At 43.1% G+C, this 18548-nt stretch overlaps 1 protein-coding gene across 2 annotated transcripts in view; it reads right to left on the bottom strand.

Moving 5' to 3' along the window:
• Positions 1 to 18548, bottom strand: part of pan3 (poly(A) specific ribonuclease subunit PAN3) — a 269750-nt gene that overhangs the window by 104442 nt on the left and 146760 nt on the right. For both annotated transcript variants that reach the window (XM_072476944.1, XM_072476943.1), the window contains exon 5: positions 15126 to 15276. In XM_072476944.1, coding sequence (XP_072333045.1) covers positions 15126 to 15276 — 151 coding nt within the window. The remainder of the gene's footprint in view (positions 1 to 15125; positions 15277 to 18548) is intronic.

The raw sequence follows: 18548 nt of genomic DNA, 5'->3' as shown, positions 1-18548 counted from the left end.
CCGCTGCCAGGAGTAATTTTGGTCCCTACAGGGGGCCAGCACGGCGCTGGAGCGGTTCGCGCCGCTCCAGCTGCTGATCCCGGAGTGAACTGTGCGCCGCCGGATCCGCACAAGCGCAGTGGCACCGGTGCCAACGCGCGCATGCGCAGTGGCCTCCTTCAACGCACCGGCCCCGACGCAACATGGCGCAGGGCTACAGGGGCCGGTGCGTAGGAAAGGAGGCCCCCAGCTAGAGAGTCCGGGCCAGGCCACATCGGAGGCCCCCCCCCCCCCCGGAGTCGGACACCCTCCCTCCGACACAGGCTGCCACCCGATCCTTCAACGCAGAGGTCCCGCCGGCTCAGAACAGGTTAGAACGGCGCCGGCGGGACTCGATTCTTCTCTTACGGCCGGTCGGCCCATCCGGTCCGGAGAATCGGCGGCCCTGCCACGTACAGCGGCCCAAGACCGGCACCGCGCCAACCACGCTGGCGCCAATTCTCAGCTCTGCGGAGAATCGTGTGCCGGCGTCGGGGCGGTGTGGCCCTGTCGTGTGGATTCGCCGACCCGGCCCAGGGCTGGGAGAATCCCGCCCCTTGACTTTCTGAACTGGGACACCTATCGGGAAAGCCCAAGAGGTCTACTCCATGCTGATACCGTACGTGTTCATTAATTACAAAACAGACCGAGGCTGTCGTCCTTAGTGCCCAGGAGTTAGGCTTAGAGAGAAATCAGTAGTAATTCCGAAACACTTGTAAGAATCCTATACAGATCTACATAGGGTTTGAACAGAATTGGACATTCTGAATTCTCCCTCTGTGTAACAGAGCAGACGTCGGAGTGTGGCAACTAGGGGATTTTCACAGTAACTTTGTAAGCCCACTTGTGACCCCTTCGATAAGCCAACATTCCCTATCATCCATGTCTGGAAATGCCTGCCCAGGATAGCGACAAGACGTTGCAGTACCAGCCAAGGGAGCCAGTAACAGCAACTGGAACATCCCAGCTGTGCTTGCGCACAAGCCAGATGCTGAACTAGAATCCCTAATGAAGACCAAAATACATTACAGCCTCTCCCAATCTCTGAGGGTACTGGAATTCCCTTCCTCAAAAGTCAGTGGAAGCAAAGATCGATAAATTCTTGATAAACAAGGAGGTAAAAGGTAACCGGGGTTAGGCATAATCTTTGTGAATGGCGGCACAGGCTCAAAGAGCCAAGATTCCTCCTCGTAGGTTGTATGTCTCTCCTGAAATCAGCTTGGAAACAGTGCCTGGGTCTGAGAAACTGATTTCACAGGTTACAAAATGGACAGGAAGAATTAAGCTTGACAAGAGCAGCTCAACCTTACAATCAAAAGACATTGTACTTAGAGAGTGAGACACACAGAATACCCCTGCCAATAACCCAGAACAGCTTGGCTGTCATTAACAACCAGGACCGCCATGTAAAACCCTTTAGACACTAGATAACCAGATTTGAACTGGCACAGAGTTCTGAAATCAATACTTACCCCCAAAAGAAACATTCAGAACTCTAGTCCCTAAATAGTCCTTTTCTAATAAAGACAGATTTTGAATTTCCCAGGTCACCTAAGCATTACCCACACTGAAGGAAAGGGCAATGTAATTGCCGACCCCTATCCAGTCTTTAAACCTCAGAAAAAGAGCAGCGATCTGGCATTGCTCCTGATAGCTGTGTTTGACTTTCCTATCTGAATGAGAGAATTCCTATCTGAATGAGAGAATTACTTCTTATGTCTACTTTGTTTTCTTTTGCAAGACATTAAAAAAATTGAATTCCTTTATTTCCTTCAGAGTGCGAAAGAACGGTTGTGTCCCTGGGACATTAAAAGAAATTCCAAACTTTATTCCTATTGCTGCTTTTTTTTTTTTTAAAAAGGACTTACTGCTGAACCAAAAACAAATGGCTGCTATAAGTCAGCACAGGATTGGTCTTTTGCCTGGGTGCTACTGCCAGGGGTTTCGGATCAAAACAATTATTTTCTTAGCTGGTGGTATGTCACCTCTGATTGTACAAACCCTTTCGAACTGTCTCTTTTAAATCTGCTATTCCTTATCCTAAAACTATGATCTCATTCTACATTGTCCCATAAGAGGAAGTATCTACTTTGTCAATACCTTTTATCATTTTACATACCTCAATTAGATCTCCTCTCATTCTTCTAAACTCGAGTAAGTATAGGACTAACTTGCACAATCTCTCTTCATAAGACAAACCTCTCATCTCTCGAATCAATCCAGTGAACCTCCTTTGAATTGCCTCTGATGCAACTACATTCCTCCTCAGACAAGGGGACCTAAACTGTACACAGTACTCCAAGTGCGGTCACACCTGTGCTTTGTAGAGTTGCAGCCACACCTCCCTAATTTTATACTGTATTCCTTTAGCTATAAAGGCCAAAATTCCATTTACCTTCCTTATTGCCTACTGTACCTGCATACTAGTTTCATGCACGAGGACACCCAGATCCCTCTGCACTCTGAAGTTTCTCTCCATTTAGATAATAAGTTGTCTTTCCATTTGTCTGACAAAAATGGATAACATCACACTTATCCACATTAAACTCCATCTGACAAATTTTGGCCCATTCACCTAACCTATCTACATCCATTTGTAAATTTCTTATTTCCTCATTGCAACGACAATATCCAGGCTTGGGTTGACAAGTGGCAAGTTACATTCAGGCCACAAAAGTGCCAGGCAATGACCATCTCCTACAAGAGAGGATCTAACCATCCCCCCTTGACATTCAATGGCATTACCTTCGTTGAATCCCTCACTATCAAAATCCTGGGGGTTATCATTAATCAGAAACTGAACTGGATTAGCCATATTAATACTATGGCTACCAAGGCAGGTCAAATGTAGGAATCCTACGGCGAGTAATTCACCTCCTGACCCCCCCAAAGCCTGTCCACAAGTCAGGAGTGTAATGGAATACTCTCCACTTGCCTGGATGGGTACAGCTCCATCAACATTCAAGACACTCGACACCATCCAGGACAAAGCAGCCCGCTGGATCCCACACACTTATACACACACACTTGAAATGAAATGAAATGAAAATCGCTTATTTTCACAAGTAGGCTTCAATTAAGTTACTGTGAAAAGCCCCTAGTCGCCACATTCCGGCACCTGTTCGGGGAGGCTGTTACGGGAATTGAATTGTGCTGCTGGCCTGCCTTGGTCTGCTTTCAAAGCCAGCGATTAAGCCCTGTGCTAAACAGCCCCCCTTACACACACACACACACATCCACACACACACACGTTTAGTTTCTATCCCTCTCCCTTGAGTGTAAGTGAATGAGATGAGTGTGTACACGAACGTGTGAAATAACGTCGGAGTCAATCTTAATACGAGTTCTCTGTAAATGATTAGTTAATTGGAGCACACAAACAGGGGGATTGGGAAACCAGGCCACCACATACTAAAGAAATAATTCAATATACCTTCTGGTGATATGGGGAAATCAGTGCAGTTTACCTATCTCTCCTCTCTCCATGACACAAGTCCAGAATTCAACCAATTGACTAAACAAATCATCTGGAAAGCCATATTTATGGTACAGAATATGAAATTACTTCAATGTTATCCTTCAGTGTATATACTTAAATTCCCATTGTAAGTGAATTTCCATGGGCTTTCCCACTGTCATGCCCAATGCCAGCTTGTCCTAATCTGAGCTTCAAACTAAATTTTATATTTTAAAATGTGGACACAAAGGCTGGAAAGGATGGTTGCCCAAGGATCACCTGACTTATTTTGTGGATGAGAACCGCTTCCCGGTCTCAAGAGGGAACAAAGAGCATTCCAAACTGATGTAAGTCAATGCCCTTCACAGAAACAAATCAAGAGAGTACTATTAGAATGAATAGAACATTCAAAAACAAAGACATTATCTGTCCCAAACCTCACGAGATGCTAGCCCACAAGTGGGTCTGTAATTAACATGAACACCACTACCTTATTTCAAAAGGACTTGGAAATTAGAAAATGGCGAGACAGCTAGAGCTGTATGCAGGCAGTTCTACCAAAAGCCAGTGAACCATCAGCTTAGCCAGTCTGTGAACCAGACTTGGAACAAGCTGCAAGACATCAGGCAACCAGAATACATAACCTGTCCCAGTTACAAATTCATCTAAAGACCAACCTTATAGCTAATCAATTACAATGAAGCCTCCCAACTTGCTGTGAACCCTTCGCTTTACAAGACCGTCACATCAACTTTAAGTCATCAAAACCATCTCATAAACCAGGACTGCCATTGGGAGACTGGAGATGGTAAATTAGAGACTGCGAAAACTATAATTTGTATAAGTACATTATCTTCACCTGTATCCCATCATGTGAGTGGGCGGGGACGAGGGCGAGTGAGAGCGAGGGGGCGGGTGAGACAGTGAGGGGAGGGGGCAGGGTAGCCAGGAGGGACGGCGGGCATGAGGGCGGGAGCAAGGGCAGGTGGGTGAGCACGAGAGTGGACGAGCAGGTATGCGTTAGGATGGTCGGAAGAGCGGGCGCGAGAGAGGGTAAGTCAGCGAGTCAGTAATATTGCGTCAATTTGGGATAAGTGTGTGAGAAAAAATAACCTTTAAAAATGTTTTGAGAGTTTAATGTCTAAGGTTTAAAAAAGGGGACACCGCATGGCACAGTGGAGCATTGCTGCCTACGGCGCTGAAGACCCGGGTTCGAATTCCGGCCCTGGATCACTGTCTATGTGGAGTTTGCACATTCTCTCCGTGTCTGCTTTGGTTTCGCCTCCACAACCCAAAGATGTACAGGTTCGGTGGATTGGCCACACTAAATTGCCCCTTAATTGGAAAATAATAATTGGGTACTCTAAATTTAAAAAAACAAAACACCTTTTTCATACAAAACATACTGATCACGAGGAATAAGAGAACACATACATTCTGTCCATGACAGAACTCATTAACAGATTAGGACTTTTACTTTTAAGAAAAAACTTAGAGGTGACTTGAGAGAGGTCTTTAAAATGATAAATGGGTTGGATAGGATAAAGGCAGTGAAAATTCCACTTGTGGAAGAATCTAAAGCGAGGGTTCATAAATACAAGATAATTCCCCATAAATTCAATAGTGAAATAAAAATTAATTTCATTAAGAGATTGATTAGAATTTAGAACTACACAGGGAGGGAGGGGCTAGGGGTTGGGGCAAGAGACTTGTGTAGAGTATTAAAAACCAGCAGACTAATTGAGATGAATGGCCTGTTTGTGTGCTCTATACTTGATCTAATTCTTCACACCATTTTCCAGAGTTTTTATAGCCCTTTCACCAACGTAGTGGAGTAGTGAGTAGTTCCTCCAAAAGGGAACTAGACACTGGCTCCTCGAAAAGTATTCTCAAAATTATGGGCAGTGATGAGAATGGAATGAAATGAGGTTTGTGACTTAGAGACAAAAAACGTAGGGCGCTATTCTCCCCCCCCCACGCCGGGTGGGAGAATGGCCGGGGCGCCACGCAAATCGCGCCACGCAGCCCCGACCCCCGCACGCAATTCTCCCCTGGCAAGCGGCGATTCTCCGGCCGGATGGGCCGAGCGGCCGCTACGATTCAACAGGTTCCCGCCGGTGCCATCCACCCCTGGTCGCTGCCGGCGGGAGCTCTGCGGGAACGCTGGGGGGGGGGGGGCAGCCTTTGGGGGAGGGAGGGGAGCTCCTTCACCGGGGTGGCCTCAGATGGGGTATGGCCTGCGATCGGGACCCACCGATCGGCGGGCCGGCCTCTCCCCCCTCTGGGACTACCTCCTTCCGCGCGCGGCCCCAGAACACCGGCTCCATGTTGGTGAGGGGCCGGCGTACGTAAGGCATTCCCCGCACATGCGTAGGATGGCGCGGCCCAACTGCGCATGCGCAGGATTGGGCTGCCCCAACTGCGCATGCGCGGGTTGGCGTGGTGCCCATTTGGCAACGCGTAAGGACGCTGGAGCGGCGTGAACCGCTCCATCGCCGTGCTGGCGCCCTGTGGGGGCCAGAATAGGTCGTGCCTGGGCCCTGTTTGCACCGTCGTGAAACGCAACGGTGTTCACGATGGCGCGAACACTTGGCTTCCATATCGGAGAATCGCCTCCGTAGACTTGATTGGCTAAAGAGCCTGTTTCAGTTCTGTATTTAAGCTGTTTTCAGGTTCAAGTTGCAAATTCTACAAGACAATATCTATTGTTGAAGTAAGGGAAGGTAATCTCCAAGCCTCAAATAAGCAAACTGCTCTGATACAGATACAGCTGCCAAGAACAATTTCTCTACAAAGATCAACTTAATGGGAAGTTAAATTGAGATATCATTCATGACAATTCAAATTATCTTTTACTACATTTCAACACAATATGTTTTTTGGTGAAAGCCATAAACATAAGAGGAATTGAATATATCCATCTGATGGAGCAATTAATAGCTTCATTTCCCAAGCCAAACTAATTAACTCGGGATAAGGTAGGGCTACCTTGAGGAGGGTGCAGAACTTCTTCCTGGAGAATTATTTTTAATGTGTCCCCAAATTAGGAAAGATCTCTTCTGCAGAAGTTTCATTGTTTCCCCATATCTGTCTTTTAGTTCAATTGTTTAGGTATTTTGTTTTAATATACCAGGCCTGGACTCTGTAATTTTACCTTTTCTTCAATAATAACTTGCAGCTCACGAAAAATGCAATTAAAAGATGTTATGGTATACTTGATTACATCTATCACAAGGTAAAAGCCAAAACAAAAGCTAACATAAAATGCAAAACATGTCCAAAAAAGTAACAACTTTACAATATTTGTCAGAATACAACTGGAGTCACCTGGAGTCAAGTTTAATGTTTGCGAATTTTAAATAAATGCGGATGGCATAGGAAAAAAACTGAAGCATGCACAAATACAGTAAGGGAGGGGAATTTTCTTGCTGAAAGTGGCTTCTCATTCTACTGCTGCACCCTTACTTATGGTAACCCCAAGCATCGATCTTTGGCTCCCTCCTATTTCTAATTTACATGCTGCCCTCGGTGACATGACCAAAAGGAACTGCTTCAGTTTTCACATGTATACTGATGACAAACAATTCTGTATCACGACCTCTCTCTACTCCTCCAATCTTGCTAAATTATCAGACAGCTTATCTGACACCCAGCACTGGATGAGTAGAAATTTCCTCCAATTAAAAGTGGGATAATTGATGGCATTGTTTTCAGTGCACGCTCCAAACTTCATTTCCTAGCTACTGACTCCATCCTTCTCCCCGACAACAGTCTGAGATTAAGCAGGTCTGTTCACAACCTTGGTGTCACATCTGAATCCGAGATGAGATTCTGATCTCATATTTGCACTATCACTAACGCTGCCGACGTCCATCTCTGTAACATGACCCGACTTCGACACCGTCTCAGCTCATCTACTGCCAAAGCCCTCAGTCATGCCTTCATTATCTCTACACTCAACTATTCCAATGCTTCCATTCTGGTCTCTCGCAAATGCATCTTCTGTAAACTTGAGATCATCCAAAATTCTGCTGTCCTGTCTTAATACGCAGCAAGTCCTGCCCCGATCACCTGTGCTCACTGGCCTATATGGCTCCCGATCAAGCAATATGTTGATTTTACAATTCTCATCCTTGTTTTCAAGTCCCACCATGGCCTTCCCCCTCCTTCTATCTGTAACCTCTTCCACCACTGCCACCCTTTGAGATATCTGCATTTCTTTAATCCTGTTTTTTGTGCATCCCAATTTTAATTGCTCTACCATTGGTAGCCTCACTTTCAGTTGCCAAGACCTCAAGATCTGGAATACCCTGCCTACACCTCTTTGCCTTGCTATCCTCCTTTAAAACACTCCTTAAAATTCACCTATTTGATTAAGACCTAAAAGCTCATTCTGGTATTGTGCTTTGTTTTATAATACTCCGGCGCAGCACCTCGGAACATTTAATTACATTAAAGAAGCTTTATCAACGTAAGTTGTCGCTGTTGTTGAAGGATAAGTGCCCACTATCTAAAAACACAATTGCATATTTGACCTGAATTATCATGCACCAAACAAATTATTTTGATCATGTTTTGCAGTTTCATACCTTATAATTCCATGTTCCCAAATGCTGGAAACAAATAAACTTGAAACTCTTATTTATGTGATGCATTATGTTGTGCCTTTTGTCCTTACTGTGTGTGCTATAAATGTAGTTGTTTTCTGTGGCTTTAGACCATAAGGCAGGAAACAGTGGCCATTTAGAAACCTGATTAACAATAGAAACAGGAAGTTAGTGCTCTCGATTCAACAAAACAGGTTTTTCCATACATAGTTCTGGAGTCCCATCTGTCTCACAAATCCACATAAACAAAGTGAAATTTATTCCATCTGCTTTTTTTTTTTAATTGGCTAAATCTCATTGAGCTCAAATAAGAGCATTTATTCATGGACCTAATGCTATTGTAATGTCACTGATTACATTCTACTTGTATTAGTCTCAGGAGATACAATTCTGGTGTTGGGTTTCCAACTTTGGCTGGATGTATCCCTGGAAATTTCATCATGCGATGTGCCTCCTCCAATCACCTCGGAGGTCAAACAGCTTTTTCTTCCATCACCCATACTTTTATAACTAGCGAACGAAAGTGTAAAAAGAAAAATTTATAAATGGCCTGATGATTTTTTTCATGCAGTGCTCACAGTAATGTCGGGGAGATTAATTTAAAGTAAATGGTGATTTTAGCAGTAAATTTATATTTTAAAAGCAGCATTATACATGTACAGCAGTTCAATATTGTACACTACAATAACCAGCCGAGTCTCGTGCTAGACAACCAACCTAAGTTCAGTCTCAAATTCCTTTATATTGATCTAATAAAGAATTGAAAAAATAATTGCAGCCACTATTTAAGGCCTGAATAGTTGTAATGCAATGTAATGCATATTTTATATCAATAGTCATTATAATGTAATTATATATCAGTGATATTGCAGCATATTCGTTTAAACTTCTAATTGTAAGAATTGTAGGGAGTCTAGGTATAGAACTATAAGGGATGAGAAGATTTGTGGAATGGTCTTCCATTGCGACACTGATAACGCTCAAAGCAGAAGTAGAGATGTAAATTAATTATAAATTAAAAATCACCACAAAAGTTAGAAACCCAAATGTTTCTGTGAGTTAATGAGCGGATAAAAATACTACAAGATTTAGAGAAATTTCTATGGGCGCGATTCAGCCACCGTGTTGCGCCCGGCTCTACCCCGGGCCGATCACAAAGTCACCCGACTTACTCTGCCCGGTGCGATCTGAATCACCGCCTCTTTGGGTGTGATCCAGATAATGAGATTTAAATAAGGCTCATTTAAATACACGTATGCCCTTTGCACGGGGTGCCCAGGAGTCAACGGTCACTCCTGCAAGACCTCAACCAGGTGCCATTTAGCACAGGTTTCCACAAATGTAGACCACGGTGGCATCTCGGGGGGGGGGGCACACAGGCCATTACAGCTCCCTGGGTAATCGGGGACAGGGCAGAGTACCACCCTGGAGCTTCTCCTGGCACCCAGGCCACTTGGCATTATCAGCCTGGCAGCACCACTCGGCAGGGTGACCAAGTGTCAGGTTGGCACTACCAGGGCCAGGCTTGCCCATGGCCGGGGGGGGGGGGGCGAGGGCGAGTGGACTATGGGAGGAAACGGGAGCACCCGGAATAAGTCCACACAGACACGGGGAGAACATGCAAACCCCACGCAGACAGGCACCCAAGGCTGGAATCGAACCTGGGTCTCTGCTGCTGTGAGGCAGCAGTGCTAACCACTGTGCCACCGTGCTGCCCTGGCACTCACGTCACTCATGCATCTCCAATACTTTTTCTCTGCTGGTATCAATTACTCAAACGTCCTCACTTTTTTTCACCTCGGTGGCCTTCCATTTCTGTTGTAACTTGTGTCCTTAACTCTGAAGACAGACAAAAATATTTGTTCAATGGATGGGAATTTCCAGCCCTACCGAATTCGGCCCCTGCCCCAGGGTCCCTGGCGGCGTGGTGGCGAGCCATGCAAAACATCATAGAATTTGGCGGGACTGTAAGATCACATTTGCAGCCAATGGCAAGCAGCCTCTGCCACTGGAAAACCTACTGCAATGGGGCTGCAAATTCCTGGTCAACGACACTGCCATTTCCCGATGATAATTTCTCCTGACTCTGCTTCTAAGAACTAAATTACTAAAGTATGGCCTGCCGCTTACCAATCTATGTTGACTATCATAAGATTACCAATATTTCTTAAAGTATGTATTGATGCCTAATAATTTTTTTATACTCTTTAAATCAGTTTCACCAGCAAGATCATTGGACTTTACCAGGTTCAAACAAAACCGCAGCTAAGAGATAAGGCTCAATAGCATGTTGCTGCTTCCTTCATAGTGCAAGTCTTCAATGCGAGAAGAACTTGGCAGAGAGATCTGGGACTGGTTTAATGGCAGAGTCTAACTCTGATACTAGTCAGCTGTTTGAGCGAAAGACAAAAAACGCTTATGATGGCTGTGACAAGTGTTTTCCACATGAAGTATAGCAGCAGTCAGGAATTTGCTCCCCAAATATTTTGGATGCTGGGTCAATTTGAATTGTCAAGTCTAACGGTATTTTGTTGAGAATGGTAAGGAATAACGAGCAAAGACCTATACAGTTACTGGATACTAAAACGGAAAGCATATAAATTGTTACCTGCAGCAAAATCTTTACTGGTCAGTATAGTTAAGATGTGAGAAAATATATAGTTCAGATAACTGTCACATTCTGCGTCAAGTGGTGATTGAAAAGAGACAATGGGTGGGATTCTCCAGCCTCCCAGCCACATGTTTCTCAGCGGCTCACCGCTTGCAGGCGGCGGGATTCGCTGCTGCCCTGCCGCTGTCAATGGGAATTCCCATTGAAGCCACCCACGCCCCAGGGAAACCTGCAGAATTCCGGCCAATAGTTATTTAAAGAAAAAAAACAAGGTTGGTTTGTTTAAATGGCCAATTTCTTTTACAAAATAATTGTTTTTCAGCAATCTATCTTGAAACCAAGAGAGTAGAAAGTATTAGCTTGAAATCAAAAAACAAATATATTTTTGCTCTTTAAATTAAATTGTTTTCTGTTTAGCTTAGTGGATCTGTATTTGACAAAGAATGTAACAAAGTCTCCTTCACAATGCTAAAAATGCGTAGAAGATGAAAAAAGACCTTCTGGAGTAAGCATGCCCTGAGAACTTCCAAGGTGAAAACATATCCTTTTCTAAAACTGCCATTACACCACTGGCTGTATGACTCGGAAGCATCCACAAAAATCATGAGAGATTTTGAGTCTGGATATAAGGGTATCTAAAGGACGTTAATCAAAGTTAAGATTGAACCAAGACAAAGAAAGCTCAATCTACCCGTTTAAACCATGCAAGTGAAGAAATATATACTATTCAGGAGCAAATGAAAAATTCAGACTTCAAATAAATGGTGCTAGTATACATCATCCGAACATTTTCTACAACATATAAAGTCAAGACTAAATACTTTTTCAATGTTTAGGATACCAATTGTAAATCAAAAAACTGGAGAAGGCCAGACTTTTTTGTAACATAGCTTGATCCAAGTCATTTTCTTAGTCTGAATCCTGTGTACATGTCGAGAAATTTGAAGGATGGCACCTGAACATCCAGTGTGTATCTAAGCCAGTCAATCCAAGAAAGACCCAGACTCACCCCGGTCTATGCAGTTTTAGATTCATCCAGAATTACAAAAAGGATGTTACAAATAGGCCTCAGCTCAGCTTCTAATTATTTACTCGCCCTTGATCAATTGTAAATAGGTGGGGCCCCCGTGCTGATCCCTGTGGCACTCTACTAGTTACAGTCTGACAACTTGAAAATTACCCATTTATCTTGACTTCCTATTAGCTGACCAATCCCGTATCCGTATGTTACCCCAACATCATGAGCTATTATCTTGTGTAATAACCTTTTTATGTGACACCTTATCAAATATCTTTTGGAAATCCACATACCAAGCATCTGCTGGTTCTCCAATTTCCATCCTGCTTATTACTTCAAGAACTCTGATAAATTTGTCGACTGTCAATACTCATACTTGTCTACTGGTGACATGGGAAGAACCACACCCCAGAAAGACATCAACTCCATTTTTGTAAACATAGCAATGTAAATTTGAATCTCTTTTGTTCAAAAGGAAGATAAATCTTTGCAGTAAAAGTGCGTCTTGTGGGACGCAGTACATATGGCTTCCCAATGACACATCAGCCAGTCCAGTTACTCGGCCGATACTATTAAGTAGAGAGTAGACTCGGAGTTCTTATGCTGACTGGAGCACAAATATTGTGAACTTTATAGTTTCTTTCAGGTTTTGAGATGGCCAGAGACTTTCAATCGAAATATGTGGGATCGGTCAGAATTTCTCTTTTCTCATTCCACTGGAGGACTGTCATTTCTATCCTCCCTAATTTTCCTCCATTCTCCCATGGACAATAACTTGCAATCATAAAACACTTTAAGTAGTAAAGCATCTAAAGCAGGAGCATAATCAATCAAAAATTTGACAATCAGCTCAAGGAGGAAATATTAGGACAGGTGACCAAAAGAGGCTGGTTTTAAGGATTGTTTAAAAGGAGGAAAGAGGCTCTGCATACTAGGGTTTTAAAAGTGGCTACAAAATTCCCTAGATTCTGGAAAGAACCCAGTGAATTGGAAAACCACAAATGTAACCACTATCCATGAAAGGAGGGAGACAGAAAGCAGGGGACTATAGCTCAGTTAGCCTATTACCCAGGACAATGCTCAAATCCATTATTCAGGAGGTAATAGCAGGACACTTAGAAAATTATATCACAATCAAGTAGCGGCAAAATGATTTTGTGAAAGGAAAACTGTGTTTGACAAATTTATCAGAGTTCTTGAAGTAATAAGCAGAATGGAAATTGGAGAACCAGCAGATGCTTGGTATGTGGATTTCCAAAAGATATTTGATAAGATGTCACATAAAAAGCTCATGATGTTGGGGTAACATACGGATTCGGGATTGGTCAACTAATAGGAAGTCAAGATAAATGGGTCATTTTCATGTTGTCAGACTGTAACTAGTAGAGTGCCACAGGGATCAGCACGGGGGCCCCACCTATTTACAATCTAAATTAATGACTTGGATGTAAGCAAATTGAGAACAGAACAAGAGTCTGGAAAGGGATATAGATAGGTTAAGTGAGTAGGCAAACAATTGACAGGTGGAGTACAATGTGGGAAAGTGTGAACTTGTCACTTTGATAGGAAGAATAGAAACCAGAATATTATTCAAATGAAGAGAAACTGCAGAGATCTGTGGTAGAGTGGGATCTGGGTGTCCTGGTACATGAATCACAAAAAAACTAATGAGAAGCAAGTGATCATTGAATCCCTATAGTGCAGAAGGAGGCTGTTTGGCCCATCGGGTCTGCAACAACCCTCTGAAAGAGTGCCCTACCTAGCACCATTCCCCTACCCTATCCGCTTAACCCCACCTATCCTGCACATCTTTGGACACTAAGGGGCAATTTCACATGGGCATTCCACATAACCTGCACATCTTTGGACTGTGGGAGGAAGGAGCCTGGAGGAAACCCATGCTGACATGGGGAGAAAGTGCAAATTCTACCACACAGACAGTCACCCAAGACAACAACTGAACCTGGATCTCTGACGTTGCGAGGGCAGCAGTGTTAACTACTGTGCCACCCGTGATTGGGAAGGCAAATGAAACGTTGGCCTTTATTGGGAGAGGAATGGAGTATAAGAATAAGGAAATGTAGCTACAGCTGAACAGTGCCTTAGTGAGACTGTAACTTGTGTAGTGTATATTTTTGGTCTTCTTACTTAAGAAAGGATGTAACTGAATTGGAAGCCGTTCAGAAAAGGTTCTCTCAGTTGTTTCTCGGATAGACGAGTTGTTTTAAAAGGAAAAGTTGAGCAGGTGGGCGAATACTCATCGAAGTTAAGAAGATTGAGAGATGATCTTATTGAGACATACAAGATTCTGAGGGTGTTTCCCCTTGTGGAGGAGTCTAGAACCAGGTAGCACAGTTTAAAAATAAGTCTTCTCCCTTTAAGCTGGAGGTGAGGAGGAATTCTTTCTCTCAGAAGCTTTTTAGGTTTAGGAATTTTCTTTCCCACAGAGCAATAGAGGCTGAGTTATCATACATATTCAAGGTTGATTTAAGTAGATTTTTCATGAATAGGTTTCTGATCATCAGAATCCTTTATGTTCTTGGAGGGTTGTGGTAGTTACAGAAATAGGGAGGAGCAAGGCAATGAATACATTTGAACACAAGCAGAAGAATTTTAAAACTCAAGGCACTGATTCTTTGCTGGGACAATTCTACAGGGGTCAGTTGCCAACTGGTACCTTACCAAATCTGCTACTCTTTATGGATAAGCCTGCACATAAATATCAGTGACCTACTTAACAGCAAACAACGTCACAAGCAAGTTTGATCGGTCTTCAAATATTCATAAATGAAAAGTTCCATACAGGTAGGAGGGATCTAAGCAACCTCCATGTACGACCCCAGCTCCCCCATCCCATCCTCCACCATGGAAGAAAACGCTGAGAATAGGGCGGTGGGACAGTGGTCCACTTATATGATGTAGAAGTTGTTTTCTAAATATCATTAGATGTCCAAATGAAAAATTGCATGCTTGACTACGGTTTTGATAGATCCTATTGTAGCCAACCACAAGACAGAGCAGAGATCAACATCTGTTCCAGCCTTGAACGTTTCTCCCAAGTAAATGTCAATGCAAGATAAAATGGTAGCTGGGTCTCAATACACTTAAGCTCCCTATGAGGGTTTTTTTCGACCTGAAGAATTTAACAGGCATATTCCACAAGCTGTTTTCACACTAGGTAAACCAAATTCTTCCTATCTTCAAGAAGGGACATTTTCAGCAATATTTTCCCCTTCAATGTGTTAATGGACTGAGGACCTTCACCTCAATAACTTCTTTCACTCATTATTCCTTACAATAATTTATAAGTGGTATTAAAACAAGTAGCTTGCTTTTGTTCATGCCCATTCCTGCAACAGAGGACAAAATACACAAGAGCTTTTACTAGCACTTACTGAATCACTAATAACTTACCTGGGGCTAACCCAGCTGCCGATGGACTGCCCAAGGACGGATGAGAGAACAAGGCTGGTGAAAAGGCTGACATGTTCGACTGGGATACAGAACTTAGCCGAGGGGTTGATCCTCCTTTAGGGATGAATTCATTTGCAGCTGGATTCGGTGTCTGGCGATAAAATAATATTCTAGGCAATTATTCACATATTGACCAGAGTTCATTAAATGGCACTTCACCTCAGGTTCACATTTTACAGTTTCAAAAATTGTATCAAGAGAGAAAGCATACACTTTGGAGAGGCAAAATGTAAAACCTGAAAAACAAAGGGGTGGGGGAACCCATCACCTGAACGGGCGGCACGGTGGCACAGTGGTTAGCACTTCTGCCTGACAGCACAAGGGATCCAGGTTCAATTTCGGCCTCGGGTGACTGTATGTGTGGAGTCTGCACGTTCTCCCAGTGTCTGCATGGGTTTCCTCTGGGTATTCCGGTTTCCTCCCACAGTTCAAAGATGTGCAGGTTGGATGGGGTTGCGGGGATAAAGTAGGGAAGTGGACCGTGGTAAGGTGCTCTTTCAGAGGGTCATTGCAGACACAATAGACCACATGGCCTCCTTCTGCACAGTAGTGATTTTATGATTGATTAATCAATGGGGATTTTCACTCCTGCACATATTCACACCAAAAACACTTGGGAACAGACAGGTTATAAATTGGTTAAAGCAAAGAGTTTAAGCATCAATTAAGAAGGGTGTTCAGAGCATCATAGGCTGATTAGCCTAACAACTGTTATCAGAAATTGCGAGACTATAACTCAGGATAAGGTGACTGAACACCTTAAAATCATTCAGCTAATCAGAGACAGCCAGCATGGAATTATAAAGGGAGGTCATGCCTGAAAAAACTGATTGAAATTTTTTGAAGAGGTGACCCAAGGGTATTACAACAGGGGAATGTCTATGGATTTCTAGAAGGCAGGGTTTTTCAAAGTGTGGATTGTGACCCGCGGGTGAATTGAGGGCGGGAGTCAGAAGGGTCGCTGAGCTAAGGGTCACGGTGTTAGTGTGTCCGGTCTCAGTGCCGGATTTCCAAGTTCATCCTGTTTCTTGTGTTAGGAGCACGCTGCTCTCCTGCTCAGGTCTCAAGAGAGAATTTAAGGTAAAGTTTTAGTTGAAAGATTTTGTTTTGTAAATACCTCCCTAGCTTTCCTCGTGGTTAAGCAGGAATTCGAACGGCTGTGTTTTCATGCAGCCAACAGCTTTATTCGAAAAGTAATTGTGACAGGATTTTGGGAACCCAGTCACCAAGTCCACCTGCTCGTTCTGTCGCAAGTGATCCCATGGTACTATGCTGAAGACCAACGAGCAGTGGATTCATCAGCATTTACTGGAATCTGAGGTGTGTCAGGACTTCTAGTTCAGGACCAGAAATTGTCATTAGTGATAGAATAATGTTCTCAACTAAAGGATGACACTTCGTTTCCATTCCCTCCTGATTTATTTTTTATTTCCGAAAAGGGGGGTGGTGGAAAAATTAACTTTAACAGGCAACATGTACAGACTGGGTGAGAATTAGAAAACCTGTTCAGTCCAGGATTAGGAAGATTGGAATGTAGGAACAGAAATAAACTATTCTTCCTCACGTCTGTTCTGCCATTTAATGAGATCATGACTGGTCTGTATTGTAACTCCATCTACTCACCTTTGTTTTATCATCGTTAAAACACTTACTAAACAAAACCTAGTAGTTTTAGTTTGGAAATTTGCTGTTAACCCCTAGCTTTAAGATTAGTCTGTGGGGAGGGGATTCAGTATTTCCACCATCCCACTCGAATGGCAGGGGGCTGGGAACCTAGGTAGAGTGATACGATTAAGAGAAACAAGGTCAGTAATAAAAGAACAGTGAAATGCAAAAACGGTAGACAGGGTAATCAAGGGCGAGAGGTGAATATGGCCACAGTACAAAGGAAACTTAGGATGATTAAAGATGGCAAAAAGACCAGGCTAAAGGCTTTGTATCTTAATGCATGAACCATTCGGAAGAAAGTGAGTCCTGAAGGTCCACCAGTTGGCAAAATTGGATCCCGGGGAAAATGTTTTGAAAAACACTGCTTTAAGGCATTGGATAAAGTACCTCATAAGAGACTGCTAGCTAAAGTTGAAATTCACAGAACTTGAAAGCAAGTTATTGACCTGATTAGGAAATTGGCCAAGTAGTGGAAACAGAGTAGTGATGATGGGCAGGTACTCTAATTGGCAGGATGTGACTAGTGGTTTTCCACAAGGCCTCAACTATTCACCATATATATATATATATATATATATATATTTATATTTATAACTTAGATGATGGGATAGAAAGCCACTTATCCAAATTTGCTCATGACAGCATTGTAAACAGTGTAGTTGGAATCATAAAATTATAAATAGGTTTGATATTCCACTGATAGATTAAGTGAATTGCAAAAACTATGGCAAATGAAGTTCAATGTAGGAAAATGTGAGGTCATCCAATTCAGACATAGAAAGTATCTGAAATGAAATGAATGAAATGATTAAAACCAAGAAACAGTGCCGCAGCAAAGAACCATACGGGTCCAGGTGGATTTACCTATAAAATGTCATGAACAGGTTTGGACTAACCAAAATTTTTAACAGGACACCAGCTCTTAAATCTAGAAAACTAGAACAGAAAAGAGTAGAAATCATGTATTAGTTATATAAAGCCCTGGGTAGACCACACCTGGGGTACTGCTTGCAATCCAGGCACCACACATTCGGGAGGATACATTGGCCTTGGAGGGGCTGTATTATGGATTTATCAGAGCACTCCTGGACATCTAAGATTAAATTACAGGGAAAGATTACACAAATTGAGACAGTATAAATTCATGTTTAGAAGTTAAGGTTCAATTTGATTTAAGTTTCAGACATTAAGGAGAAGAGATAGTCTTGCTCCATCAACCCTATTTCCACAGCTAGCATCAGGATATAAATTGGTATGGAGATGGCATGGGGATTTGGAGAGGGCATGAGGAATGTGTGATGGGGGTGGTGAGAGGAAGAGGGCCTAACAACAGTTAAAACTGGGACAGAGTCCAAAGAACCATGGCAAACTATCTAACCAGCCCACCTTGACATTTGCCTGTTCCAGCATCTGCCTTCAATATGCTTTCAGGGTCGGCAGGCAAAAGGTAGATATGTCCCTTGGCCTGATGACTTGCATTCTAGGATCCAAAAAGTAACTACAGAGATAGTGGATACATTGGATGTAATTTTCCAAAGATTCTTGGATTCTGGTGAAGTACCAGAGTATTGGAAAACTGCTAATGTGACACTCCAATCAAAAAGGGAGGGAAAAAGTGGGTAACTATAGGTCGATTAGTCTAACATCTATTGCTGGAAAAATGTTGGAATCAATTATTAAGTAAGTAATAGCAGC

The sequence above is a fragment of the Scyliorhinus torazame genome, chromosome 15 (genome assembly GCF_047496885.1).
Source record: "Scyliorhinus torazame isolate Kashiwa2021f chromosome 15, sScyTor2.1, whole genome shotgun sequence".
NCBI lineage: Eukaryota > Metazoa > Chordata > Chondrichthyes > Carcharhiniformes > Scyliorhinidae > Scyliorhinus > Scyliorhinus torazame.
The sequence above is the reverse complement of the archived record's forward strand: the minus strand, read 5'-3'. Positions and strand labels throughout refer to the sequence as shown.